Below are 24,193 nucleotides of genomic sequence, written 5' to 3'. Positions count from 1 at the left end.
CCTCTTTTTGCCCGGTCCTGCTGTCCAGCGATCTCGGGGCCAGCAGCATCATGAACAGTCTGGTGGCCACGCCTCCTGTTCCGCCACACTTCTACGAACCTTCTCGTTTCTCGCCATCTCGTTCAAGTATGTGGGATTTTTTTTTTCTTTGGTGTCCTTTTTCTTTTGTCTGTTTTTCTTTTGATGTCGTCGCTAACTCGACAGTGTCGACACCATCATCGTATTCGACCAGCAGCCGCAAACGGAAAGCCGACGAGGATGGCAACGACCACGATGGACGTATGTCGGCCTCGCCCACGAACTCGCCCGCCTTTACACCTCGAGTCCTGCCAACCATCCGCAACATCAAGCGAGCCCGACCCAATGTCTCGGGCAGACCCCTTTCTCTCCCTCGCTTATTAGAAACCCTCGACACCGATGCCCTGCGATCCGTCCTACGGTCTATGGTTGAGCGCCATCCCGAGCTGTCAGAAGAGGTGGTGCACACTTCTCCTCGCCCCAGCGTGACTTCGACGTTACAGGTGCTGCGAAACTATCAGGTCACGCTGCAGTCGTCGTTCCCGTTGGGTGGCAACCCAAGTTCAGACTATGCCTACAACCGAGTACGCCAGCCGCTGGCGAACCTGCTGGACGCCCTGAGCGACTTTACACCGCACTTCTTGCCCCCCCATGAAAGTCAAACGACCGTCTCGCTAAGCTACCTCGACGGGGCTACCGATATCATCCACTCGCTGCCGCGGTGGAGTACGCCCCAGAACAACGTTGAACGAGACGCTGCATACGATGAAATCTGTAAGGCGTGGGTCCTCGTCATCCGGGAGGCAGCTAAGCGTGGGGGTGGGATCCAGCTACAGTATGGCGGCTGGGATCAGAAACTCGCCAAGCATAACCAGAATTCGGGGGGAAAGCTGCAGGCAGCCGTCCACGAACTCGGAGCCCGACTGGGCTGGATGAACGGGCCAGAGGTACAGAACCTGGGAGGCCCATCTGGCGGCGAGCTGCCTTCCATTCGCGACCAACTCCTCTCTGGAACCTACGGGCTCGGCACTCCGGTCAGGGTCGGGCCTTGGTAGCCCTTTTGAGTCACCCTACCTGATCACAAATCACCACCAACTCTACCATCATCCACCACTACCACCACTATCACCACTACTACCACTACCGTAACCGACAAAACTACTATCGGCATTTACCCTGCCCGGATCTACTCATCACCATCTCAAGTTGTCGACCGCGCATCCACGTACGATACGATCATGATACCTGCTGCATGAACATTTAGAGTTGAAGGCGGCGTTACAGAGACCTTGCTCTTGTCTTTTGATTCGTTCTTATCCCCTTCCATATGTTTCTTTTCTTTTTTTTTCCTTCACCAGACCAACAACCCCCTTACTATCTCATTCCTTCTGTGATTTCCTTACTTTAATCGGAGGCATCGTCTCCATTCAAATATTTCTTGAAAACGAGTTGCTTGGAATGCATCTTTTCTTTCCGTTCTAATTTTGTCCACATGGATCCTACTCTGTAGTACCTTTTGTTTTTTTATCCTGGAGGTTCTGTGAATCTTAATGCGTGCTGCAAAGTTCAGATCTAGTCACCTTGGCGTCTAGTACGAGGATCGACAGTTAATAGAATATTGTGATAAATAAGCCATACAGTAGTGAGGACAGTAAAGCCGGATTTCAATTGAAGTGAATGGTTCTAATCTAGTATGGTTTCTGACCATATACGAAGTGCACACGGGTATAGAAATGCACCGCCGGGTTCCGCAGCACGGCCTGCACATCGACGAGCAGGGCGTAGACGTCCGCCTGACTCCAGCCTAAGACGTTGGTGAAGAGGAAGAGACTGTACGAGACCATTCCCTGTAACAGATTGATTTGCTGGTACCGGCCCAGTTCTTTTAATTTGGGGTCCTTTGGCCATGGACTAAAGGGGAGCTAGGAGATGGTGAGTTAGTACATGTAACGCATATTTCGAATAAAAAGTGAATATGTAAAGGTGAGAGAGAGAGAGTGAGAGAAATACATTGAGGATTTCACGGCGCACGTTGGTAAAGCCCGTGCGTTTCATCCTATCCGGCCAGGAGTGGATGGTATCAAAGCGTTTGCCGAAGCCCTGGGCGGCGCTATGGACGAGGTCACGCCAGCGGTCGAAGGCGGCGGCGAGGTGGTACGAGTCATCGTCGCAGCGGCGCGCGAGCTCGATGGACTGGAACTCAAGCCAGCCGCCTGGGTTTAGGGCGTCAAAGGCTTGCTCGAAGAGTCGGTCAAAGTCCTTGACCATTCCTTCGATCTCGCGGCTGTGAATGAAGTCGAACTTTCCTGTGTGGGCCCATTCGCTTTCAAAGTCGTCCACTTCGAAGATGAGGTTAGGGGGGAGCCTAGCCCGTCAGTCAGTCTATACACTTTCGTATCTCGCTTCCAGATAGTATCACCATGATGGTTGGATTGGACTGAGGTCGTTTCCTAGATACTCAGCGTCATCGTCATCATCATCCTCATGTGGAAATCTGGAGAGCCTCTTACCGATGACAAATGAGTTTGGATGTTGGCTAAATGGTCAGTCTGGTAGTTCAACAAAGCCCAGCAAGCTCAAACGGGCCCAAAGACATACTCTGCGAAGTCAATCGCCCAGATGCCCGTCCCTGTGCCGAGGTCGAGAACCCGTCGCGGATTACTTATCGGGGCGAAATACAAATTCCCGCCCGTGAGTAGCATGTAGATGTGATGGGTCAGGTCCATACGGTCCTGCTCATGTTCATCATTGGGCTGGCTAACTTAGCAAGGGTATTTTGTTTGAGGGAGAGGGATAAGAGAGAGAAATGCCTCTTACGATAAAATGCGCCCCTGTTCGGTAGGATTGATATCGCCGTCCGTTCTAGGTGGGATGGTCAGATAGATAGAGTCGAAGAGACATCCATCAACTTGCCTCGTAGCTGGAGGGATTAGTATTGCATCCATGACTGACAAGGTGGTTCCATGGCAACAACGTACACATATTCTCTCACGCTCGCCGAGATCGACGAGGTATAGCTCGCATTATCCCTATAGGGAGTGAGCCCTCAAATAAGATAATCCTAGACTGGGCTGTGGACAACCCACGACACGCCGAATGCCGAGTCCGTGTCCGAAATGCTCTATGCCGTATTAGCTGTGGCTGGGAATGATAGCAGTGATACTGCAAGGTGAACGAACGTCTGCCTCTATGGGAGAATGACTCGTGGACGGCGTATCTGCCTCATGGTTCACCATGTTGACCACGCAATAAAATGGTTGTTCGTTCTTTCCTTTTGGCGCAATATCGATTCATCGATCAGCGAGAGCGTCAACTTGGCGACTGTCATTCTCTCATCTTAGCAAGTCATTTCTTGTCGAGCCTTGGACCTGGTTTTCTGTGTATGAATTCCTCCACTTAAAAAGAGGTTACAGCATAAAAAAAACTTTATAGCTAGAGTAAACCCGTCCCAGGAATAAAAAAAAAAAAAAAAAAGAGTCGTCTAAAAAAAACGGCTTGATGATTCTGGAATTAATATCCTTGGAAGCAATAGATTATTCGGTTAAAATAGAAATTAAAGCTCTGGTCTGGCAGCTGTCACCGAGTTGTCAGTCCCCGCAACGCCCAAAGCCTCAAAAATGAGTCTTTGGGCGCGGAGGAAGGAATCCGCACCGCGCGGCGTGACGCCCTCCCCACGGTTCTGCTTGGCAGCTCACATTGTACGGAGTAGAAAAATGATAGAGGGATCATTGCGCATCAGAAACATGATAAATCACATGCGGAGGCAGCATAGGAGGCGGCATTGGTGGTGATGATACGCAAAATATTGGCGTATCTAAAAACACTCGGGAAAAGGGCAGCAGTGTGTACGGAGTACGAGCGGAGGTCGGATATCCGTCGTATAGTTACTCCATAGGATGCCATGTCATGTCAACATTGTGCGTTTCACCACTCGCAGCAGCCAGCCAGCATCCTGCCAGCCGCCCTCCTCGCCAGCCATCTCACCCACCGGGGCCGACTCGCTTGCGATGCTGCCGCCTTCGTCGTCTCCATCTCCCTCGCTGACATGGTCTTCATCTCCATTTGCGTCGTCGGCGACTACCTCTGGGATGGCTCGGGAGTGGGAGTCCACACCTGTAGCAAAAAACGGGTCGTCTGCTGCCGCCGACGGGATGGCACTCTCAGCCGGCCAGTCGTCGACTCCAAAAAGGGTCCATTCCACCAGACGATCAATCCAACGGCCCAATCCAAAGCCCCGATCGTGCGTCAGACGCTGCATCTCTCGCTCGTCAAGCTCAGCTTCCTCGCTCCCAGCGTCGGTGTCGTATGACTCTTCCTCGACGTCTGCAATAGAATTATACTCTTCCAGGTATAAGCCTTCCTCGTCATCGTATCGGCGCTCAACCGACGCCATCTCCGCTCGAATCTCCTCGTCGACAAAGTCCGGAAGAATAAGCCGGCCATCCCTCGACCTCGTCGCCGTCGTCGATATGGTCAAGTCCCGCGGTGTCATCGCCAGGTCCACCCGGCTACCTCTGTGGCTACCGCCACGCGAGAATGCAGCAGGCGTCGACATGCCTGACCGAGACCTGTCGGTGCTACGGCGATGGTGAGGGCGGTGTTGATTCTCGTAGTGATGATCATCCTCTGTCTGGGAAACGAGACTCGTCGAGCTCTCTCGTTTCACGAGCCAGCTCTGGCCCTTTTCCTCGCGCGTGGAAGCCGCTAGAGCGATCCCTGCCCGGAGCATCCATTCCGGGTCGTTGGCAGCCGTAGTTCTCTCATCGTGATCCGGCCGGGTGATATTCTGACCCTTTTTCTTCTTTAAGCCTTCGGAGCGATGCCGGTATTGATGGCCATTATGATGGTGATGATGATGAAGGGGCGAGATAAAATCACCAGCCTGTAAATCCGTTTCACTGAGTCGGAGCTGCGCGCGGCTCCGACTGCGCGTGGGAGAACCACCGCGGGAATGAGAGAGCAGCGACGGGGTGCCGGGCACTGACAGACTTGACAGATACGATGTCCGCGCGTGATACTGGTGCTGTCGCTGCTCTTCCACCGGCTGCTCGTTGCGCGAGGCAAAATAGTCCGCCGCCTCGCCCTCCTCGTCGTCGAGCGGGAACCGGGGCGTTAGCGGTGCCAGCGAGATGTGATTCAGCGAAGGGTAGGACCGGCGGGAGCGAAAGGCGCCCTGAGAGGCGTTGAAAGACTAGCCTATTAGCATATTCTCTTTTTTTCAGAAGTATAACCCGATTTGCAGCCTTACCTCCATCGTAAGTTGATGTGGTGCCGTACTCTGGGGTAAAGCTGTGATGGAGCTTGTACAACCCCGTATTATTATTGAGCTCGAGGAGGAGACGGGCCCGAGCGCAGACATGTGAAGCCGACAAGGGGACGATCAATGCCTGGGCTACGAATAGTTAATAGAGTTCTACAGTTTATTAATATGTAATATTAGCTGGTGGTAACTATGTATAATGAGCCTGTCTAGAAGTACGCCAGTATGCCTGCTAAGATCGGTTTTGCTACGTAGAATCATAAGGGAGCTTTTGGATCAGAGAATGTTATCTATCGATAATAGGCCTGAATTGATGACTACTTTACATATATGAATGACTATATAGACCTAAAATCGATATATCACTGCTCGATCCGTCCCTTGTTGACAACAAAGGCCTCCAGCGCCGAGATGGCGGCCCACAGCCGGTTCTCTGCCTCCGGGAAGACCAGCGACCGCTTGCTGTAGAAGACCTCGTCGCTCACCTCCTCCGGGTGTCGGGGCAGACAGTGCATGAACTTCCATCCATCCTTGGCTCCACCGCGCCGGGCGAGATCCGCCGTGATTTGGAAGCCCTCAAAGTCCTTCAGTCGCTTGATGGTCTCCGCCTCCTGGCCCATCGAGACCCATGTATCTGTCACCAGGATGTCCGCGTCCTTGACCGCCTCTTCGGGGATGTTGGTTTGCAGCAGCTTTCCAGGGCGGGCCACTCCTTCACCGGCCTGCTGGATAATGTTGACCATCGACGTGGGGATCTCGTACCCCTTGGGCGTGGCGACCGCCAGGTCGACACCCATCTTGGTTGCTCCAATCGCCATATCAAACAGGACGTTGTTCGCGTCACCAATCCAGGCGATCTTCAGCCCTTCCAGCCCCAGGCTGGAACGGCCCGCGGTCGCGTGGGCTGGAAACGCCTCGTAGATGGTCAAAAAGTCGGCGATGATCTGCAGTGGATGGAATGAGTCGCACAGAGCGTTGATCACCGGTACTGAGGAGTGCTTCGCCAGGTCGGCCACATCCGAGTGCTTCGCAACGCGTGCCACAATGCACGAGACCATAGATGAGATGACCAGTGCCGAGTCGTACAGCGATTCGTTAACTCCCAGCTGGATATCATCCTTACCCAGGAACATCGGATGACCGCCCATCTGCACCACCGCCCCCTCTGTTGAGATTCGCGTCCGTGTACTGCGCTTGTTGAACATCATGGCCACCGTCTTCCCGGACAGCGCTCCCAACAGACTCGTCGGGATCGCTCCGGACTTGATTGTATGCTTATGCGAGTGCGCATTGCGCACCAAGGTGGCGAGCTCTCCCGGCGTAAGGTCTGCAATAGATAGTAGGTGTCGCGGGGCAAACGGTGAGGTCAACGGTGTCGCCGGCGACTGCGAGCTATACCGTCTCGCATACTGTCGGAAGCTTCGACTGGAACTGGCCAACGGTGACGTGCTCTGCCTGCCATACCGGACTGCAGCTTTTAAATTAAGAGCCATGGTGAATGTAATAGTGCACAATTGCTCAAAGTAAGTAATGTAACAAGAATTGAAGTAGATAAGAGTCACACAATCCATTTAATGACTCAACAATGAATGGGGCGGAAGAAGCTCTAGCGGGCGGTGAAGCCTGTCGTTGGTGCCTTAGCATCAAGGCGTTAAATGCTACATCATCGAACGACGACGACATCATAAGCTACACTTCTCTCTGTAAACACCCTCTCAATCATCGCCATCTATGATCGTTTCAAATCTGCTTTCTTGAGTACAACTCTTGAAGTCTGTGTGTCCTCTACTTTCCACTCAAATCGGCCGGCCCACCACCCGCCATGGCCGACGAGGCGAACACGCCCCTGCTGGACAGGGACGCCAAACCCGTCTCTCCTCATCATCATTATAACAGTTCATTTCACTTATCTTCCGAATCCACGCCACTTCTAAACCGTCGCGACGATGGCTTGGTGGACTATGGAGCCAGATCGGGATCCCCTGCCTTCGGTGTGCGGTCCGACGACCACGACGATAACGACCACGACAATGAGGAGGAGGAGGAGGGCCGCAAGAAACCACAGAGTCGGGCGCGACTGGTATCTCTCTCAGTGCTGATAATTTCCGTGCTGGTTATTCTTGTGTTGGCGTTTGCCACACCTGCCGTGGTGAAGGAGTATGCGCAGCAGGCAGCCGTCTTCCAGCCGACCACGGTCTCTCTGGATTCGCCTACAGAGAAAGGTGCGCGGGTGAGAGTGCAGGGGGACTTTGTTCTCGACTCTAGCCGTGTGCACAAGTCAGCGGTCCGGAATATTGGCCGCTTTGCAACATGGATCGCGAGAGAGGTTCAGACCGGACAATCAGATGTTAAAGTCTATCTGCCCCAGTATGGAGGTCTCTTTTTGGGCACCGCCTCGCTGCCTTCGATCACATTCAATATTCGAGACCACCATGTCAACCATAAAGACTTTCTAGTGGATCTCACAGCTGGCGATTTGCAAGGCCTTCGGCCCCTGGCCGACGACTGGCTGCAGGGCAGGTTAGGCCATCTCTCTATTCAAGGAATTGCCAATGTGCCTCTCCGATCAGGCCTGCTGAATATCGGGACACAAATTCTCTCGGACACCGTTACTATCAAAGGTGAGCTCTTGGATTGGTTCCGGAATAATATCTTTGCTCAGCTGATGGTTTCATAGGGGATGCATTGCCCTCTTTCCCGCAGATTGATATCAAAAAGTTGGCCGTTCATGATACAAACTCGACAGAAAAAACCGGGGCTATGGCAGTGGACGTTTCTCTTGACGCATTGATCGATTTGCCTGTGTCAATCACAGTTCCTCCGCTGGCCTTTACCGTTCTTGTCCCCAACTGCTCGCCAGGTGATCCATATATTGTAGTAGCAGATGCGGATACTGCAGAAATACATGTGAAGCCAGGAGCGCCCACAAATGTCGATGCCACAGGCATCATTGAGCGACTACCTGAGGAGCTGACTACTGCCTGCCCGGGAAAGAAAGATTCTCCTCTCGATCTTCTCGTAACAAATTACATGCAAGGTTTGGAGAACACTATCTATGTCCGTGGAGCCGATTCCTCTTCTCTTGATACTCCAGATTGGATGGTCGATCTACTCAAGGACGTGACGGTCCCAGTCCCGTTTACTGGGCATGCTCTTGGTAACTTGGTCAAGAATTTCTCCATGTCGGATGTTCATTTCTCTCTTCCGGACCCCTTTGCGGAGCCAGAAAGCCCTGAATCACAGCCAAGGGTCTCTGCCTTGGTTAAGGTCCTCATCGATCTTCCCGAGCAAATGAATTTCCAAGTCGATGTCCCCCGGGTCCGCGCCAACGCTGATGTGTTTTACCTTGGAGACAAACTGGGTGAACTTGACCTACACAAGTGGCACCAGGCCAATTCAACTCTCACTGACGACACAGATGGGTCTCCGGTGTTGTTCGTTGAGTTCCAGGTGGATGAGGCCCCTCTCCGAGTGACTGACGAAGATGTTTTCACGGACGTCATACAAGCTCTGGTCTTTGGACAGGATTCGGTAGAGCTTCATGTCACTGCGGCCGTGGATGCTGAGGTGACCACTGGCTTAGGACTGTTCGCCATTCACGGCATCCCAGCCGAAGGCGATGTGGCCGTCAAGGGTATGTTTTAAGTGCATGCTGCCCGAGACATTGGGCCCTGACCATTACAATAGCTCCTTATGGCGGTGCAATCGATCAGCTGGATCCTCGGATTGAGTCGATAGAACTTGACTCCTCAAGTCAATCGTCACTTCTGGTAAAAGCTCATGTGAATTTTACCAATCCTACACCATATTCGGCGACGGTGCCCGTAACCGACTTCGCCCTGCTATATAACGGAACGATTGTCGGCCACTTGAGAGCAGCGAACATCTCTGTAATTCCCGGGTTGAACTCCGGAATGCCAGTGTCCTTGCTTTGGTGCCCGTTAGATGCGAGTGGACAAGAGGGAGTGGTTGCAGGTCGCAAAATGCTCTCGCAGTACGTCTCTGGTAAGTTTTGTCTGCTCAAGTCTTTGCCTTTTCCGCGCTTTTTTTTTCTCTTTCTGACTTGATGTATAGGCTTCAATACGACCGTGACTGTCCAAAGTCACAAGGGAACTTTTCCGAATCTCCCCCGGCTCGGCAAGGCCATGTCGAAGCTGGCCATCCATCTTCAAATCCCCAAACTTTTTACACCCGGTGATGGCGGCGATGACGATAACGGCGATACCGAAGATGGGGCTTCTCGTTTCATTAAAGATGCGACGGTATGCTCTCCCTTAATCAATGCCTTTTCTTAAGACCACAAGACGCCTGGACAGGGATTCTAAATCTGCTCTTCATCTAGCTCCATTTATTTTCATCCACTGCCGACTTTTCGCTTGCTTCTCCGTTACCCAAAACGTCCATCTTCATAACCTCAATCAACGCAACAGCATTCTACGACACAACTGAACCTATCGGAGCAATCAACTATAGCATTCCTTTCGAGGTTCCCCCTGGAATCTCGCAGACACCACGAATCCCAGTTGATTTATACTTGGGTGGTATCGGCTATGATGCAGTCAAGCGTGCCATTGGAGGAACACTTAAAATGGACGCTATTGCAGACGTTGGGGTTCGCATCGGCGAGTATCTCGACACCATCACATATAAAGGCAAAGGGATTGGCGCCAAAGTTCGCTTCTAATGGTGGCAGTTGTTTTCATTCCACCTCAGAGTCTTGCTAGATGGAAGACTTTTTCTTTATGCTTATGAGAGAAGCATTTGATTCTTAGAGTTATCCGGAAGACCCTTTCGGGTTTTGGAGTTTTGTGCAAGACATTTGCCTTTTGGAAAGGCACCTTGCCTACAAGAAAGAACTTACCTGTTCAGGACGAGGCTTTTTAGATTTCACATTGGTCTTAGTCTGGAATTAGAGTGCAACTGGTTTATTCCTTCCTTTCACTACAATGGCCTACTCTACTTTTTTTTTGTCTGAAGCTTCAGATTCACTGCAATCTTTCCAGGCTTCTTCTCTGCGACGGTGACATGGAATCTTTTTTTCAATAAGTGCTTGGATTGTTTGACGACTCCTGAACACATCTATCAATCTTCATACCCATCTATCAATGCCAGAATCCCGAGTATTGTCCATTAATCCACAATACCCTGTGGCAAAATGGAGACATAGTCGATGGGCGCGCGCTCAGTCCCATCAGGCTGGCCCACAACCTTGAGAACATCACCTTTTCCGACTTGGACACCTGGGAAGGTTATACGCGTTGCGGAGTGACCGTCGAGGAGTTTTGAAAAGTCATGCCCAAGCTTGTCCTCAAGGTCACCAGTCCATCGGCCGATCGTCTGGTTGTTGAGGAAGAGCTCGAACTTGGATCGGCCTCCAAGGTGGTCGTAGTAGTTGACTGCGATATCGTACGTGCCGGAGGGATATTTCAGCGTGGTCTTTGCGATGCCCGGGTGGCTCTGGGACGTTGTGATAATGGCTTTGCCGCCGGACGCGGTCTCAACTGGCGTGACAGCCACGACCTGGTATCCGTCCAATTCCATGTCCTCTGCCTCGATCCGCCACGGGTGGTTACCCACTCGGTTAGCCTCATCCGCAATGCTACTTTTGGTCTTGTAGAAGCCATTGACGGCGTCTCGCCAGACGATTGAGTGGCCAGCTTGGTAGGCGAGGCGGAATGCGACATGATTGTATCGATCGTCGTCAATCAGGCCTTTCAGAGCGGCCCATTGGGTCGGGAAAGTCTGCGCAGTCGCTGCACCGGCATAGTGTGCGTCATAGAAGTGCTGGATGACCGTCTTTCCTGACTTCAGGCGATGGGTGTACGGCACATGGTGAAACCAGAGCAGCAACTCATCCGGAGTTGTTTCAATGTTCTCGAACACTGCCGCCACCTCCGGCGGGTATTGGCCTGAGTTCCCAGTGCCAGTTGCGACGGTTCGATCCATGCCGATAGCGTGTGCATTGGCGCGCGTCCATTGACCCCATCCGTTTCCATCCTGTGAGCCAGGACTCGGGCCAAAGTGTGTGTATATTATATCGCACAAGGTCTGGATGCCAAGATTACCGCTGTAATTCTCGTATGCCGGCCACGATTCCATGGAGATCTTCGTGATGGTGTCGACGACGGTCTTGTCGAGACCAAAGGTCAGCCGCGTCCAATCCTCTACCATCGTGGCTGGATCTGCTAACGGGTCCCAGGTCAGACGACCATACGCATACAGATTTGACATGGCCAGATGGTGTCCGAGCCAGGTTGGGTCGTTGCCGACATTGACCACCGAGGCATACCCGCTTCGCGTCCAGCCGAAACGCTCGCCAGAGACGATATCACGGACCAGCGACGACTTGCCGTCAACCCGGAGATCAAAGTCCAGAATTGTCTTCCACAATGGTGCCATGTAGACCGCGTGAGACTGTTGACCCATATACTCCTGGCAGACCTGGAATTCAATCACGGCTTTGGTCTTGCGCAGATGAGCCAACAACGGCGAGGGGGGCTCGCGGACCTGGAAATCGATGGGTCCGAACTTGATCTGCACGACCACGTTATCGTCGAATTCGGCATCCAGGTCCTTGAAGTACTCCACCGCTGCATTAGCCCGGTCGTTCTTCCACTCCGACTCGTCCAAGTGGTGGTTGTACACAAAGGCTCGGTACATAACAAGGCCGTCACCGTGGGGTTTGAGAGCCCGAGCAAACATATTGGCTGCATCTGCTAGCGTGCGATTATACGTCAGCGGGCCTGGCTGCCCTTCGGAGTTGGCTTTGATCAGATACCCGATCAAATCGGGGACGTGACGATAGACCTGGTCCGTTATATCCTTCCACCACTCGACCACGGCAGGGTCTAGCGGATCCGAGGTGGGCAGGCCGCCCAGGTCCCGCGGCGAGTCGAAGTAAAGGGAGATGCCGATTCGTATCCCCCACGGCCGCATGATATCTGCAATCCGACGCAGACCTTGCAAGTTGGCAGGTTTGAGAAGGATTGGGTTTGCGTTAACATTGTTTACCACCACCCCATTGATTCGAATCGACGACAGGAGACGGGCGTACTGGGCAGCACGGCTCAGATCGTCCAGAATCTTCCCATTGTGGAAGAATATCGAGGGGCCGGCGTAGCCTCTCTCTATACTTCCGTCCATATTGTCCCACTCGTTCACCCATCGGATAGGAGCGCTCGGGTTGCTGGCGTATGCGACTGGCGAGAAGTTGCCCTGCGCCAGCATCATCAGGAATTCAAAGGCACCGTACAATGCCCCCCGCTCATTTTGACCGAGGATCTGCACGGCGTCGCCCTTGGTGCTGAGCCAGAATCCGTCTTCCTTCAGCTCGGGAATTTTATCGATGCTTCCCCCAGCTGTGGAAAATGCATGCAAGGTTCCGACCACGATGGCTGGATTCGCCGTGTTGCTCAACGTGAACGTGATGTCGACTTTGTGGCCCAGGATCCTGTCCAGACCGTCCTGGAGCTCCTTGGCTGCCGTGTACACCGGACTTGTCTCGGCGTTCTCGAGGGCAACGATACTCGAATAAGGCCGGTGCTTGTGACGGATCTCATCCGGCAATGCTGCATACCGCAGCCAGCCATCAAGGCCATTCTCAACAACCATATTGGAATCAATGCGTTTATATTTATTGTCAGGAGGAAAGACAGCAACATAAACGAAGGGGAAGAGACATGGATTTGAACTCTACAATAACCCCCGCATCGATCTAAAAAGCCCTTCTTATCTCAACTAAGCGCATCTGCATGGGGTTTACTTTGGTTTTTTTTTTGGTCATGGAGTTTTAGCCGTGCCCAGCTCTTATTTCTTTAGCCTAAAGTGATGATCGTGATCGGGTATACCTCGGCACCTACATGCGAGGCTGGAGACTTGAGTGAGTCCTCCTAGTGCCTACATTCTATAGGTGGATTTGGATTGCCGAGTGCGTATGGCCTGCGTTTTTCGGGCCAAGTCCGGATACAACAGGGTCAGGGATGCGGAGAAGCTACCTGCGAGCAGGCATCAATTGGCTAGAGAGTTCTGTGATGCTGATGCAAGAAATAAGGATCATGTGGCCACCAGTTGGCGATCTTCTCCCCTTTGTACTGGTTACTGTTATGATGTTGCTACGGAGTACCGTAAGCAGAGACATTGAATTCAAGCCATTCAATCGTAAGAAATCTCAGTATCAAAGAGGAAGGAAAAAAGAACTTGATCATGAAATACAGGCAAGGAGTAGTTACAGGCAAGAGTCACCCCCGTTTAGTCATCAATTCTATATTCTCATCATCCACGGAAGCGTCTTTAAACTCCCAAGCTTTCAAGTTCTTGGAGAACAAAAGATCGAGCTCTTCGTAGGTGCGGTCTTTGCTCTCCGGGAGACGGAAGTACGTCCAGATAGCGCAGACGACACAGCATCCCGCGGCCAGGAAAGCAGTCTTGCCCTTCCAGTCTCCTTCGGTGGGGTTGAGTGTGTAAGGGGCGACTACCGTGCTGAAGATACTGGCGACGTTGTAGGCGTTGCGGCCGAGGGCGATACTCTTGGAGCGGAGACGGGTGGAGGAGATCTCCCCGACGATGATGTACGCGACAGGCCCGATGGTGAACTCGTACAGACAGAACCAAACCAAATACATGGCGGACTGGGCGTATCCCATGGCTGCGTTCTGGGTACCGAGGGCGAGAAACCCGATGATGAACATGGCTGTGCCCATGCCGACAAACCCCCAGAGCATCATGGGGCGGCGGCCGACCCTGGCGGTGGCCAGCACAGAGAGAGCGGTGCACAGGAAATGCAACCCGCCCTGGCCGACGGTCATCTTGTAGGCGTCTGCGGAGGGTAAGCCGGCCTGCTCGTAAAAGTAGGCAGCGTAGCCGGAGATGGCGAAGCCACTGAACACCTGGGACATCCAGGTGATGCAACCGATCTCGGTGCGCCACAGATTGGTACCCCGGAAGCAATCCCACCAGGAGGCCCCCTCTGTCATGGCCCTTTCGAGATTGGTGGTCTCCACCATCAGGGCGACGGACTGCTTGACGCGGTCTGCATGGCGAGAAGAGGTGAGCCGCCGGACTGACTGTTCGGCTTCTTGCAGACGACCTCGGCGAACGAGCCACCAGGGCGACTCGGGGGCGAAGATGATGAAGGGGATGGTGAGTACCGGCCAGATCCATTGGACAGCCAGCGGGATGCGCCATGCCCACTGGCCGGTATTGCCGTCCAGACTATCGAGGACGCCGTAGGAAATGAACTGGCCGATCCCCCAGCACAACACGACCCAGGTTTCGAGGTATCCGCGCAGCACGACGGGGGTGACTTCAGAGGCGTACGCTGGAGACAAGGTGGTGAAGACCCCCCAGGCGAGACCACACAGCAGCTCACCGACGAAGAGCATTTCGACGCTCGTGGAGAAGAAAGGGACGAAGAGAAAGCCGGTGAGGACGACCAAAGTGCCGAGGACGGACTTCTTGTGGCCGAAACGCTCGGTGACACTCGCATTGATGAAGATTCCAATAATGTTCCCCAGCGGACTGGCCAGACCTAGCGCCGTCTGCCACTTGGCCGCGACCTGGTAAGAGTCGGACCCTGCGACCTTGTATCCGAAGCGCTCCTGGAAGGCCGGGAACGCAAACAGGGACCCGAGCAGGGCAGTGTCGTATCCGTCCATGATGATCACCACGGAGACGATCATTGACCACATGCACGCCTTGGGGTACGTCTTGACCGCCTCGAGGAAGGACATCTGGTGTTCTGCTTGGGTGGCATTGCGGGCGTCTTCCGCCAGGCCTACCCAGCCTCGAAGCTCAGCATCCTGTGTTGCGAGTCGTTCCACCGAATGCTCCAGATGCTGAACTCCGTCTTCCTCCCCTTTCGTTGGTTTCGACGGTGTGGACATGCCAGTATAAGGGCGAATGAGGTGCCTGCCTAGGAATGACAAGGCACTAGTTATCTAATAGTTATAACCCAGTTTGATGAGGAAAGGAGATGAAGGAATGGGAAGGGAAGAGAAAGTATTCCTGAGGTCTACCTCGGCCATTGCAGCTTTATAGCAATTCGTTATCATGGACACAGATGGTGGCGCAAGGAATGGAGGGATATGGTCACTGTGAGTCGTGGTGGTTCTGCGTAACTGTCTGGTAAAGAGGGAAAGGTATAGCTAGTACCAGTTAGTATCAAAAAGACGACTTCTTGTCAAGTTTACCCCCTCTTCAGCTCCCAATGGTTACTCCCTGTTGACTCCTGCCTAGTTACTAATTACATAGTGGCGTGGCTTGGGTCTGAGTATCAAAGCTGGTTTTCTATTTGTTTATTTTATTTTATTTTTCTTTCCCCAGACTCCCCGGACTCTCGCCCTACGGAGTCCAACTCCGTACGATATAACACAATTCCTAGTGCCGAGATGGACGATAATACCCAGGATACCCAGGATACCCAGAATACCCAGAATACCCAGAATACCCCTCCTAAACCCTTGCTATGATACAGGGGTCTTCGGTCTGGCTTGAAAGACCCGTTCTTTCCTCTTCCCTGGTTAGTTACTCCGTACTGGTAGTTGGTAGTGATTGCATGCTGGCTTCTTTGTCTAGACATGAGAGAGACATCGGACGAAAGAGGGGCTTGTAGCTGAATTGAATAAAGACACGGCATCACTTCTGGATAAAGAGCATGCTCTTCGTCCAATAAAGTCGTCAGTCGGTATCAGGAGTGGACTCGGGGGCTGGGTCGAAACGGCACCGGGCAGACTATCATTTCGAGTCTGATCCACGCGGACAGTATCATGAGATAGAGGATTCTACCTAATAGATTAGCTACTGAGTCGTAGCTAGCGAATCGTTAGCATTTCTCTCATAAACCAGTTCTTGCAAGTAAAGTATACGTACACGTATGGATCAGCTTCCCCGGACTTTCCCCGGCTTTTCTTGTGAATCCACTTGACGCTGTTACTAGTGATTACTAGCGATTAGTTAATATCCTCATGATCCATCAATCAGAACCCTTGGTTGCGTCAAAGGTTGGGTTGAACGATGATCCCTGTCGAAGCCGTCGTCACTCGTCGGTGCCATTTCCCCTCAGGATCGTCTTGGACGGACTTCGGGGCTGTTCTCCGTCGTAGGATTAGGCAGTATCACCGAGCACTCCTCCAGTTGAGGTATTCGAAGTATTCTCTATCCCCGCGTGCTCAATTTAACCGGTGATGCAGCTAGTGAAATCATGCACTTGCCGTCTTCTTCGTTGCGGTAATATTCCGCAGTCTCTTCATGGGTCAGTTCACTATGATTGACAGGGGAGAAGGAAGATCACTACCTAACGGGTAGTACGGGTTATTGCGGTAGACAGCAACAGCGACATAAGATACGGTGGAGGGAAGGGGAGTCTCAGACACCAAAATGAAGCAGATGAAGCAGATGAAGCAGATACCCTCTCCCAGACTGTTGTTGCTGTGCCTCGGCGCGCTAACAAACTGGGCGCTGGCAGCCACGCCGTCCGTGTCCGTTTCAGTGAATCCCTCGATCCAATTCCAGGAGGTGGACGGGTTCGGATGCTCCGAGGCCTTCCAGCGCGCTGAGGATGTGCTGGGCAAGGACGGTCTGCCGCCCGTCAACCAGACACTCGTTCTGAACCTCCTCTTTGATCAGACCGTCGGAGCCGGGTTCACCATCTTGCGAAATGGCATTGGTTCCAGCAATAACTCGGCGAGCAACCTGATGAACTCGATCGAGCCGTTTCCTCCGTCCGATAGCAGTCCCTCCTCGCCGCCGCACTACGTATGGGATGGCTATGACAGCGGTCAATTCCCGCTGGCGGAACAGGCATACCAGCGCGACTTGCAGAGTCTCTACGCCAATGCCTGGTCCGCTCCAGGCTATATGAAGACCAACCATGACGAGAATTACGGCGGTTATATCTGTGGAGTGGCCAATACGTCGTGTTCCACCGGTGACTGGATGCAGGCGTATGCCAACTACCTCATCCAATACGTTCGCTTCTACCACGAGGCTGGAGTTAAGGTCACGCACCTGGGGTTCTTAAACGAACCACAGTATGCGGCCGACTACGCCAGCATGTTGTCGAGCGGGGCCCAGGCGGCCGACTTCATCCGCGTGCTCGCCAAAACAGTCAAGGAGTCCGGCTTCGAGCTGCAGTTGACCTGCTGCGATGGAATCGGCTGGGATGACCAAGAAGCAATGCTGCCTGGCCTGCATGCAGGACCGGACCCGGCCATCCAGTACCTGTCAGTCCTCACGGGCCATGGATACGATTCGCCGCCATCGTATCCGCTCAGCACGGCGCATAAGACCTGGTTGACTGAGTGGGCCGATCTGACGGGAGACTACACCCCATACACCTTCTACCAAGATGGAGGCCAGGGAGAAGGGTTGACCTGGGCAAGCCGCATTCAAGTGGCCTTTACCCAGGCCAACACCAGCGCCTTCTTGTATTGGATTGGCGCCGAGAACTCGACCACCAACAGCCCGCTCATCAACTTGCTCGACGGTGTGGTCGTGCCCTCCAAGCGGTTTTACGCTTTTGCCCAGTTCAGTCGCTTCGTCAGGCCAGGTGCCCGGCGCGTCGAGGCGGCCAGCTCCAACCCCGTCGTCACGGTGAGTGCGTTCCGAAATCAGGATGGCACCCTCGCCACCCAGGTCATCAACAATGCCACGAGTTCATACGAAATCGACGTCAAGGTTGACGGGCTCGAGACTGGCGTTTCGGTGCAGCCCTATCTCACCAACAATGAGTACGACTTGGAGCCTCTCGCAGAGATTCGGACCACGGAAAATGGTACATTCAAGGGAAGAGTGCCGGCTCGATCCATGATCAGCTTCGTCGCTAGTAGATAATTACATTGGAACGATGTATAACTATATAGTACTTCCATCTAAGTATCATGGTTATAGTTTATGAAGATATGAAGATATTTTCCTTCAGTTAGAACCTTTCAACAAATCAAGTGGAATCGCATCTGCCAGCGCTTGAAACGCCCTCTGGTTTGGATGAAGATGGTCGCCCGAGTCGTACTCGCTCGCGAGACCGTACGGCACCAGCGGATCACTCAGGACACGGTCGAAATCGACCACGGCGTCAAACACGCCGCTGGAGCGGATGAAGTCGTTGACTTTCTGTCTGGTTGTTTCGCGGACTGGGTTTGAATACGGGGTGACGCCCTCTTCGGAATCTATCTTGTCTAAGGAGGTTGGCAACCTCCCGAATGGAGTGATGGTGGCGCCATAGACAGAAATTCCCTGGGCATGTAGTCTGGTTACAATCTGGCGCAACGCAGCGATCATCCCCTTGGCGAGATCTTCTTGCACGGCTGGCTCTGCGGCCGCGACCCCGATATCATTGACTCCGGAGAAGATCAGGACGGACTCAACCCCCGACACGGCAAGGATGTCGCGGTCTAGACGGCTGAGAAGGCTGGGACCCGTCCCGTCTTGGAGGATTCGGTTTCCCCCCGCGGCGGAATTGAGGACGGCGATGCCCTCTGTCCTGGGGTGTTTCTGTAGTCGGACGAATAGTAGATCAGGCCAGCTGACAAGATCAGCGAGAGATAAAAAAGAAGGCGGAAAAACAGATAATCTATTAGGCTATGAAGGGAGGGAAGGAAAATGAAACACCACTGGTAGTCCTACCGGGTATCTCCGTTTGTGACGCTGCCTAGCCCATCGGTGATACTGTCGCCGATGAGGGCGAGGGCTCGCGATGGACGAGAGACAAACACTTCCACGCCGCTGATATAGTACCTGATAGCTTCTTAGTTTAGATGAAAATAAGAAAAAAAAAGGGCTATCATCCAAGTACTCCACCAGTGAATAGCTGTTTTGACCGAGTCATCGGCAAATGCCACATCTGACACCCGGTTCCCAAATGCGAAGTACGACGTCGTCCGACTGCCTGGATGCGAGGTGATTTGGCCCCCGCCTTGCCCGTCCTTCAGGAAGAGACTGATACTCAAAGCTGTGCGTGCGGGCAAGGAAACCCCGAGATGGATGGGATCCGAGACCCCCAATGCACCTGGCGGAATGGTGATGTCCCGCTCTGCGCCGAAAGTGACGTTTCGTACACTGCCAGGCTGGATGGCGTTTGTGCCTGACTGGTTCGATGCTGCCAGGGCGACTGTGGCTTCGGTGATGGTGAGGTTGTGGGCGCCGAACGCATTGGAGACGCGGAGCCTGAGCGATTGTTGCGTCCCGATCGAAATACGGACGGTTTGTCGGATGGTAGTGTTTGGGAAGATCGCTGCGTCTTGGACCTGACACATCCGTCTGTCAATTTAATTCTAGACAAGTCTTGGGTTAATGGGAAGGGGATTTCGCAGTTCAACACTTACGAAAGGCTTGGGGGGGAAGTGCTCTGGCTCAGTAAGCATAGGCATAGCCGTCCAGGTATGAACCCAGCGTTCTTTCAGTGCCAAAGATCTATCCATGGTTGTTTGAGACTTTTTAGGGTGGGTTTTTTTCTGGAGAAGAGGGCTCTGTCTATTTTGTAAGACGTACGGTGAACCTCGAAGACTGCGAATAAGCGCTGGACATGATTTGATGGCATATGAACCGCCAGAAATGGTGTGGAGTATTCAAGCGTCCTCGTGACAATAGGAAGATCCTTCTCTTGTACGGAGTAGTTAGTAGATAGCGTATATTTCTGACAAATGGGCTATTAGGCAACAGACGCCGACGCATCGCTGCATCAAGTAATGATTTGTAGGGTGAAGTGCAATTGATGATCAAACTAGACATGCAACTATCTGACACAGTGAAGATATTTGGACAACTTTATTAGAATAAAAAAACCAGAGATGACACCGCAAGGGAAAATGTCTCTTCCAGTTCAACCAGCAAGGTAATGCGATCTAGAAGAAGAAATCTTCCTATGTAGTCGTCCAATGGAGATCTTAACCAGGGGGGAGGGTGCTGGCATCGACCACATCGGCGGCTTCCTTCTCCAGCTCTTCACCGGCCTCGTCGAGAGGAGAGCGCGGCAGGGCCATCAAGCCTGTACGGGTGGACTCGAGGATACCGAAGGGGCCGATCAGCTTGAGGAAGGAGTCGATACGGCTAGGCTTGGCGGAACTGTAGGGATCAGTTAGCCACGTGAACCGCGCGGAAGTAAAGGGAATTGAATGGGGGCCATAGCTTACACTTCGACGATGCAGTTGTTGACGCTGATATCCAGGACCTTGCCGCCAAATTGGTGGGTCAGATGGGTGATAGCATCGAGATGCTCGTGCTTATGTCTCAAAGCCTGGCTGGGAGGCAGCTTGCGGGGGTGGAACTCGGTGGGTTCCGGGCCAGCCGCCTGGGAGTCCTTCTGACCATCGAGAGGCTCTCCGGGAGCGGTGATCTCGCGGTGATGCTGAAGCAACTCCTCGAAAAACTCCGGTCCCAGGAGACTGACCTTGGCCAGGAGAAGCTCACGCTGCACCAGAGCCGAGTCGGTATAGTCGAGCACGGCCCAGACGGGAACGAGATCGTCAAGCTGGCGACGGGCCTGCTCAACCACACCATTCTGGCCGCGAAGGACGATGGTCATGCGAGAGAGGTCCTCAACCTCGGTGTTGCAGACGACCAGGCTGTCAATGTTGAACCCACGGGCGGCAAGAATGCCCGAGACGCGCGACAGCACTCCCGGCTCATTCTGCACCAGACAGTTCAGGACGTGCCGCTTCGGGGGATTTGTAGGAGGAACGGGCGTCTCGTAGAGAATGGACGACACGGCTGCCGGAGCATCCCATTGAGGCGAAGATTCAGCCACGGGCAGCGGCAGAGGCGAACGGCGATGCAGCGCCTTGTAGGCGAGCGCAGAGGTCGAGCTGGACGAAGCCCGGCTAGAGGTAAACCAAGCAGCAGCGGCCCTGGAGGGCACAACCGCCGTCGAGAGCAAAGGAGACGACGCTGCCTTGAGCGTCAAGGCACGCCGGAAAGCCATCTCTCCCAAGCCTGCAGAAAAACAGATGGGCAGGCCAAAGACGCTGAACAGGGCGGAGAGCTCGGTCGACGATTTCTGGATGATTTTCTTTCGCTCTCTGACTCGTCCGCTTCCGACCTCGGCGCCGGCCGGTCCCTGCGTCACATGACCTGTATGTATGGTTACCTGGTTTACCACCTTACCGCTAGTCCAGATCGGGCTCGTCAACCAAACCACATGTATACCACCTCAATACGCAGTCCAACAGACGATCGGTCGGTTTTCGACATACATCTGCCCCCTGCTATTACTCTGCTTGACGCTGCTACGGTCAAGATTCGCGTGTAGTTGATCCTTCATCCAACGCAGTTTCTGCATCGGTTGGGGTAACTCAGGGTATCTCCCGAGTCAGCCAGACTCACCTAGACCCATACCAATACATACTAACTAACACACTAACCACGGCTTAGTTAGCGTTCCCTGCAGAAACCGCCAACTTTGTCCTTGCGCGGTATCCAGCGACTCGACTGAGATCAAACAGCGCTCTCTCCTTCGATTAGCGCATTCTTTTTCATCTTCGTTCCATCACCTCCCTCACTCCAGGTCTTCTTGGCTCCATCATGGGTGACGACGAGCGCCGCACTAAGCGATCGCGCTTCGACCAGACCGAAGCAGAACCCCGACGCCCTTCCCGGTTTGACCGTCGTTCACGCTCGCCTTCGTCGCGACAGTCGGAGACAACTCGTACTCGAAGCCCACTTCGCGACTCTCGCAGCCCGGCTGCTGATGCTGGAAAACGGTCGACATCTACAGATCCCGCCGCCGCAGCTGGTGCGTTTTTTTTTTTTTTTTCCCGGGAAACGGGTGCCCCTCATGGTGTGGATTCGAATCTATGCTAACAGGAATGGGCGGAATGTATAGCGGCGGCAGCGGCCAAGATCAATGCTCAGTTGCAGGCTAAGAAGGGCATTCAGCATGTCGACGTGCCCCCGATTCGTTCGGTCAGTGTCCTACGAGTGGTTCGCTCTTGTCACGATTGCGGTGCGCTAACGTGCTCTTTAGACTGCGAGTCCTGCACCCAAGGCCTCGTCGCCGACAGATGGGAAACTGAACACCGAAGTCTACATCGCTGATGGCGACTATATCAAGGATATTGAGATCAACGATCTGCGCAATCGTTATACACTGACAAAGGGCTCTACTCAGAAAATGGTAATTACTCCTATTGTACCTGCTGATTTTCCAGGAACAACCTTTCGACAGCGAGTTCCTGTTGTGGTTATACCACACTCCAGTTCCCTTGTTTTTTTGGATGTCTTTTTTTTGTCCTTATTCAGTTTTATGATTGTGGCTGAAGCTTACCCAATAAAACCATAGCATTACCCTCTTTTGCATCTGCTGACCTCCGCTGCCTGATTCTAGATTAAAGATGAAACTGGCGCCGGTACGCCTTCACTCCATACTACAACTTTATATGATTAGGAAGCTTATCTTTTACACTCAAGATGTCACCACTCGAGGAAACTACTATCCTGACAAGACTATGGCTACTGCGGCGGTATGTTTCAGCGGCTTGAGATTGGTTATCTCTCATGATGATCTTATTGTGGCTGACTTGTTGATTGATTTCTTTTTCAGAACCCCCCACTCTACCTTCACGTTACGAGTACAAGCAAGGAAGGGCTCGACAAGGCTGCTGCGATGATCAATGATCTGATGCAGAAAGAACTGCCCAATCTTGTTGACGAACGACGATTTCGCCGTCGGGAGCCCGAACAGTTTGAGCGCGATGAGTTTGGCCGTGTATGGCAGACCTCTCCCTCGTCTTACCTGGAAAATATGTAAACTGACAAACATAGCGCAAATGGCCGGAGGAGCGCATTCCTATCGAACTCGAGCCAATCCCCGGCTTTAACCTTAGAGCGCAGGTTGTCGGACAAGGAGGCGCATATGTCAAGCATATTCAACAGAAGACCCGATGCAAGGTCCAGATCAAGGGCCGCGGCTCTGGTTTCTTAGAGCCTTCTACTGGCAGAGAAAGCGAAGAGCCTATGTTCTTGCATGTAGCGTCAGTCAACCCCCTTAGGCCCAATTTTTCTGTTCGCAGCTGACTAGGCCGATAGTGGTCCCAACCCTGATGATGTGCAAGCTGCCAAGGAGCTTTGCGAAGATCTCCTGGCGAACGTCAAAGAGCAGTATCAACGTTTCAAGGAGAACCCTCCTCAGCATAACTATGGCGGTTACGGTCAGCGAGGAGACCGTCACCACTACGGCGGCAACAACAACAACAACAACAATAACCATTACGGCTATGGTCACCACCACCATCAGCAGCAGCAGCAACAGCAGCAGCAACAACAACAACAACAGTCACCCACCGCAACGGCTAGTCCATCTGGACAGGGAGCCTCGGGTGCAGCTGGTGCAGCTGGTGCAGCCGCAGGCACCAATGCCGCTGACTACAGCGCCCAGTACGCCCAATACTACGGATCTGATCCCTATGCAGCCTATGGTGGTTACCAAAACTACGTCGCGTACTACCAGTACTACCAACAGGCCGCTCAGCAGCAGCAAGAGCAGCAGCAGCAGCAACAACAGCAGTCGCCTCCGCCTCCGCCCCCTGCTAGCGAGGCGCCACCACCACCTCCTCCTGGCTCAGGCTCGCCGCCTCCCCCTCCTCCAGGCGGTAGCTACAGCGCAGTAAGACTTGATTATTTTCCGAATACATTGCATGATACCGTATAGTACTAATCCTCACCGCAGGTCCCACCCCCGCCGGGTCTGTAAACCTAGTTCATTACCAGCCATTCAGTAGGAATCGTGCCGGGAGATGAACAAGGGGGGGGGGAAAAGGAACGATACGAGATTGATAACCAGGCTTGTAGGAATAACTTTCTGTTTGAAAATTCCAGATTCTGCAGATTTCCGGGGCAAAAACCAGTATTGATCATTCATGCTTTTGAATAGTTATACGATTAATCCGCCCTTTTAAGCTCTTTGGAGGGTAATAGATATATCCCGTC

The 24,193-nt window shown here is 53.1% G+C and overlaps 12 protein-coding genes across 12 annotated transcripts; 4 read left to right on the top strand and 8 right to left on the bottom strand.

Annotated features, from left to right (window-relative positions):
* Positions 1-50: 50 nt before the first annotated feature.
* ASPZODRAFT_71248 (hypothetical protein) lies at positions 51-1,073 on the top strand (the record flags this gene model as incomplete). Its single annotated transcript, XM_022729732.1, has 2 exons — positions 51-126; positions 205-1,073. The coding sequence occupies 2 exons, from the start codon at positions 51-53 to the stop codon at positions 1,071-1,073; spliced, it is 945 nt and encodes a 314-aa protein (XP_022579229.1).
* A 633-nt stretch (positions 1,074-1,706) lies between these two features.
* ASPZODRAFT_71432 (hypothetical protein) lies at positions 1,707-2,880 on the bottom strand (the record flags this gene model as incomplete). Its single annotated transcript, XM_022729752.1, has 6 exons — positions 1,707-1,940; positions 2,029-2,383; positions 2,438-2,468; positions 2,529-2,554; positions 2,617-2,771; positions 2,836-2,880. Coding segments are annotated over 6 exons (846 nt in total), but the record flags the coding sequence as incomplete, so codon positions are not given.
* Positions 2,881-3,865: 985 nt separating this feature from the next.
* On the bottom strand, positions 3,866-5,323 carry ASPZODRAFT_723792 (hypothetical protein). The gene is made up of 2 exons (XM_022729831.1): positions 5,267-5,323; positions 3,866-5,209 (listed from the first exon to the last, which is right to left on the bottom strand). The coding sequence occupies exons 1-2, from the start codon at positions 5,270-5,272 to the stop codon at positions 3,923-3,925; spliced, it is 1,293 nt and encodes a 430-aa protein (XP_022579227.1). The 5' UTR covers positions 5,273-5,323; the 3' UTR covers positions 3,866-3,922.
* Positions 5,324-5,567: 244 nt separating this feature from the next.
* On the bottom strand, positions 5,568-6,819 carry ASPZODRAFT_134812 (hypothetical protein). Its single transcript, XM_022723640.1, has one exon. It carries the CDS (start codon positions 6,769-6,771, stop codon positions 5,641-5,643), a length of 1,131 nt encoding a protein of 376 aa, XP_022579226.1. The 5' UTR covers positions 6,772-6,819; the 3' UTR covers positions 5,568-5,640.
* A 281-nt stretch (positions 6,820-7,100) lies between these two features.
* ASPZODRAFT_70873 (hypothetical protein) lies at positions 7,101-9,962 on the top strand (the record flags this gene model as incomplete). The annotated part of the gene is made up of 5 exons (XM_022729705.1): positions 7,101-7,899; positions 7,956-8,912; positions 8,966-9,283; positions 9,353-9,540; positions 9,621-9,962. 5 exons carry the CDS (start codon positions 7,101-7,103, stop codon positions 9,960-9,962), a joined length of 2,604 nt encoding a protein of 867 aa, XP_022579225.1.
* Positions 9,963-10,408: 446 nt separating this feature from the next.
* ASPZODRAFT_71389 (hypothetical protein) lies at positions 10,409-12,889 on the bottom strand (the record flags this gene model as incomplete). The annotated part of the gene is made up of 1 exon (XM_022729745.1): positions 10,409-12,889. The coding sequence occupies one exon, from the start codon at positions 12,887-12,889 to the stop codon at positions 10,409-10,411; it is 2,481 nt and encodes an 826-aa protein (XP_022579224.1).
* A 537-nt stretch (positions 12,890-13,426) lies between these two features.
* On the bottom strand, positions 13,427-15,376 carry ASPZODRAFT_134809 (hypothetical protein). The gene has a single exon (XM_022723639.1). It carries the CDS (start codon positions 15,004-15,006, stop codon positions 13,516-13,518), a length of 1,491 nt encoding a protein of 496 aa, XP_022579223.1. The 5' UTR covers positions 15,007-15,376; the 3' UTR covers positions 13,427-13,515.
* Positions 15,377-15,532: 156 nt separating this feature from the next.
* ASPZODRAFT_722785 (hypothetical protein) lies at positions 15,533-16,158 on the bottom strand. The gene is made up of 2 exons (XM_022729821.1): positions 16,145-16,158; positions 15,533-16,060 (listed from the first exon to the last, which is right to left on the bottom strand). Exon 2 carries the CDS (start codon positions 15,909-15,911, stop codon positions 15,576-15,578), a length of 336 nt encoding a protein of 111 aa, XP_022579222.1. The 5' UTR covers positions 15,912-16,060; positions 16,145-16,158; the 3' UTR covers positions 15,533-15,575.
* A 511-nt stretch (positions 16,159-16,669) lies between these two features.
* On the top strand, positions 16,670-18,106 carry ASPZODRAFT_71134 (hypothetical protein; the record flags this gene model as incomplete). Its single annotated transcript, XM_022729725.1, has 1 exon — positions 16,670-18,106. One exon carries the CDS (start codon positions 16,670-16,672, stop codon positions 18,104-18,106), a length of 1,437 nt encoding a protein of 478 aa, XP_022579221.1.
* A 42-nt stretch (positions 18,107-18,148) lies between these two features.
* On the bottom strand, positions 18,149-19,811 carry ASPZODRAFT_722770 (hypothetical protein). The gene is made up of 4 exons (XM_022729820.1): positions 19,597-19,811; positions 19,068-19,518; positions 18,899-19,016; positions 18,149-18,797 (listed from the first exon to the last, which is right to left on the bottom strand). The coding sequence occupies exons 1-4, from the start codon at positions 19,690-19,692 to the stop codon at positions 18,191-18,193; spliced, it is 1,272 nt and encodes a 423-aa protein (XP_022579220.1). The 5' UTR covers positions 19,693-19,811; the 3' UTR covers positions 18,149-18,190.
* Positions 19,812-20,157: 346 nt separating this feature from the next.
* On the bottom strand, positions 20,158-21,191 carry ASPZODRAFT_71277 (hypothetical protein; the record flags this gene model as incomplete). Its single annotated transcript, XM_022729733.1, has 2 exons — positions 20,158-20,335; positions 20,404-21,191. The coding sequence occupies 2 exons, from the start codon at positions 21,189-21,191 to the stop codon at positions 20,158-20,160; spliced, it is 966 nt and encodes a 321-aa protein (XP_022579219.1).
* Positions 21,192-21,671: 480 nt separating this feature from the next.
* On the top strand, positions 21,672-24,156 carry ASPZODRAFT_134803 (hypothetical protein). Its single transcript, XM_022723638.1, has 9 exons — positions 21,672-22,001; positions 22,092-22,171; positions 22,233-22,382; positions 22,593-22,614; positions 22,676-22,728; positions 22,809-22,973; positions 23,030-23,238; positions 23,294-23,870; positions 23,934-24,156. The coding sequence occupies exons 1-9, from the start codon at positions 21,791-21,793 to the stop codon at positions 23,955-23,957; spliced, it is 1,491 nt and encodes a 496-aa protein (XP_022579218.1). The 5' UTR covers positions 21,672-21,790; the 3' UTR covers positions 23,958-24,156.
* Positions 24,157-24,193: the final 37 nt, after the last annotated feature.

Source organism: Penicilliopsis zonata, assembly GCF_001890105.1.
Source record: "Penicilliopsis zonata CBS 506.65 unplaced genomic scaffold ASPZOscaffold_13, whole genome shotgun sequence".
In the NCBI taxonomy this organism is placed as follows: Eukaryota; Fungi; Ascomycota; class Eurotiomycetes; order Eurotiales; family Aspergillaceae; genus Penicilliopsis; species Penicilliopsis zonata.
Note: the sequence above shows the minus strand (reverse complement) of the source record. Positions and strands in the feature narration are given on the sequence as shown.

What these genes read in the sequence shown, in the direction of transcription:
- ASPZODRAFT_134812 (XM_022723640.1), bottom strand. Translation starts at nt 6,771, where the DNA reads ATGGCTCTTAATTTAAAAGCTGCAGTCCGGTATGGCAGGCAGAGCACG.
- ASPZODRAFT_134809 (XM_022723639.1), bottom strand. Translation starts at nt 15,006, where the DNA reads ATGTCCTTCCTCGAGGCGGTCAAGACGTACCCCAAGGCGTGCATGTGG.
- ASPZODRAFT_722785 (XM_022729821.1), bottom strand. Translation starts at nt 15,911, where the DNA reads ATGCCGTGTCTTTATTCAATTCAGCTACAAGCCCCTCTTTCGTCCGAT.
- ASPZODRAFT_722770 (XM_022729820.1), bottom strand. Translation starts at nt 19,692, where the DNA reads ATGGATAGATCTTTGGCACTGAAAGAACGCTGGGTTCATACCTGGACG. An exon ending in AACAGCTATTCACTGGTGGA is followed by an intron (nt 19,017 to 19,067) that starts GTACTTGGATGA and finishes TAAACTAAGAAG; the next exon opens with CTATCAGGTACTATATCAGC. An exon ending in GTCACAAACGGAGATACCCG is followed by an intron (nt 18,798 to 18,898) that starts GTAGGACTACCA and finishes TGATCTTGTCAG; the next exon opens with CTGGCCTGATCTACTATTCG.
- ASPZODRAFT_134803 (XM_022723638.1), top strand. Translation starts at nt 21,791, where the DNA reads ATGGGTGACGACGAGCGCCGCACTAAGCGATCGCGCTTCGACCAGACC. An exon ending in AGACTATGGCTACTGCGGCG is followed by an intron (nt 22,729 to 22,808) that starts GTATGTTTCAGC and finishes TTTCTTTTTCAG; the next exon opens with AACCCCCCACTCTACCTTCA. An exon ending in AGCGCGATGAGTTTGGCCGT is followed by an intron (nt 22,974 to 23,029) that starts GTATGGCAGACC and finishes TGACAAACATAG; the next exon opens with CGCAAATGGCCGGAGGAGCG.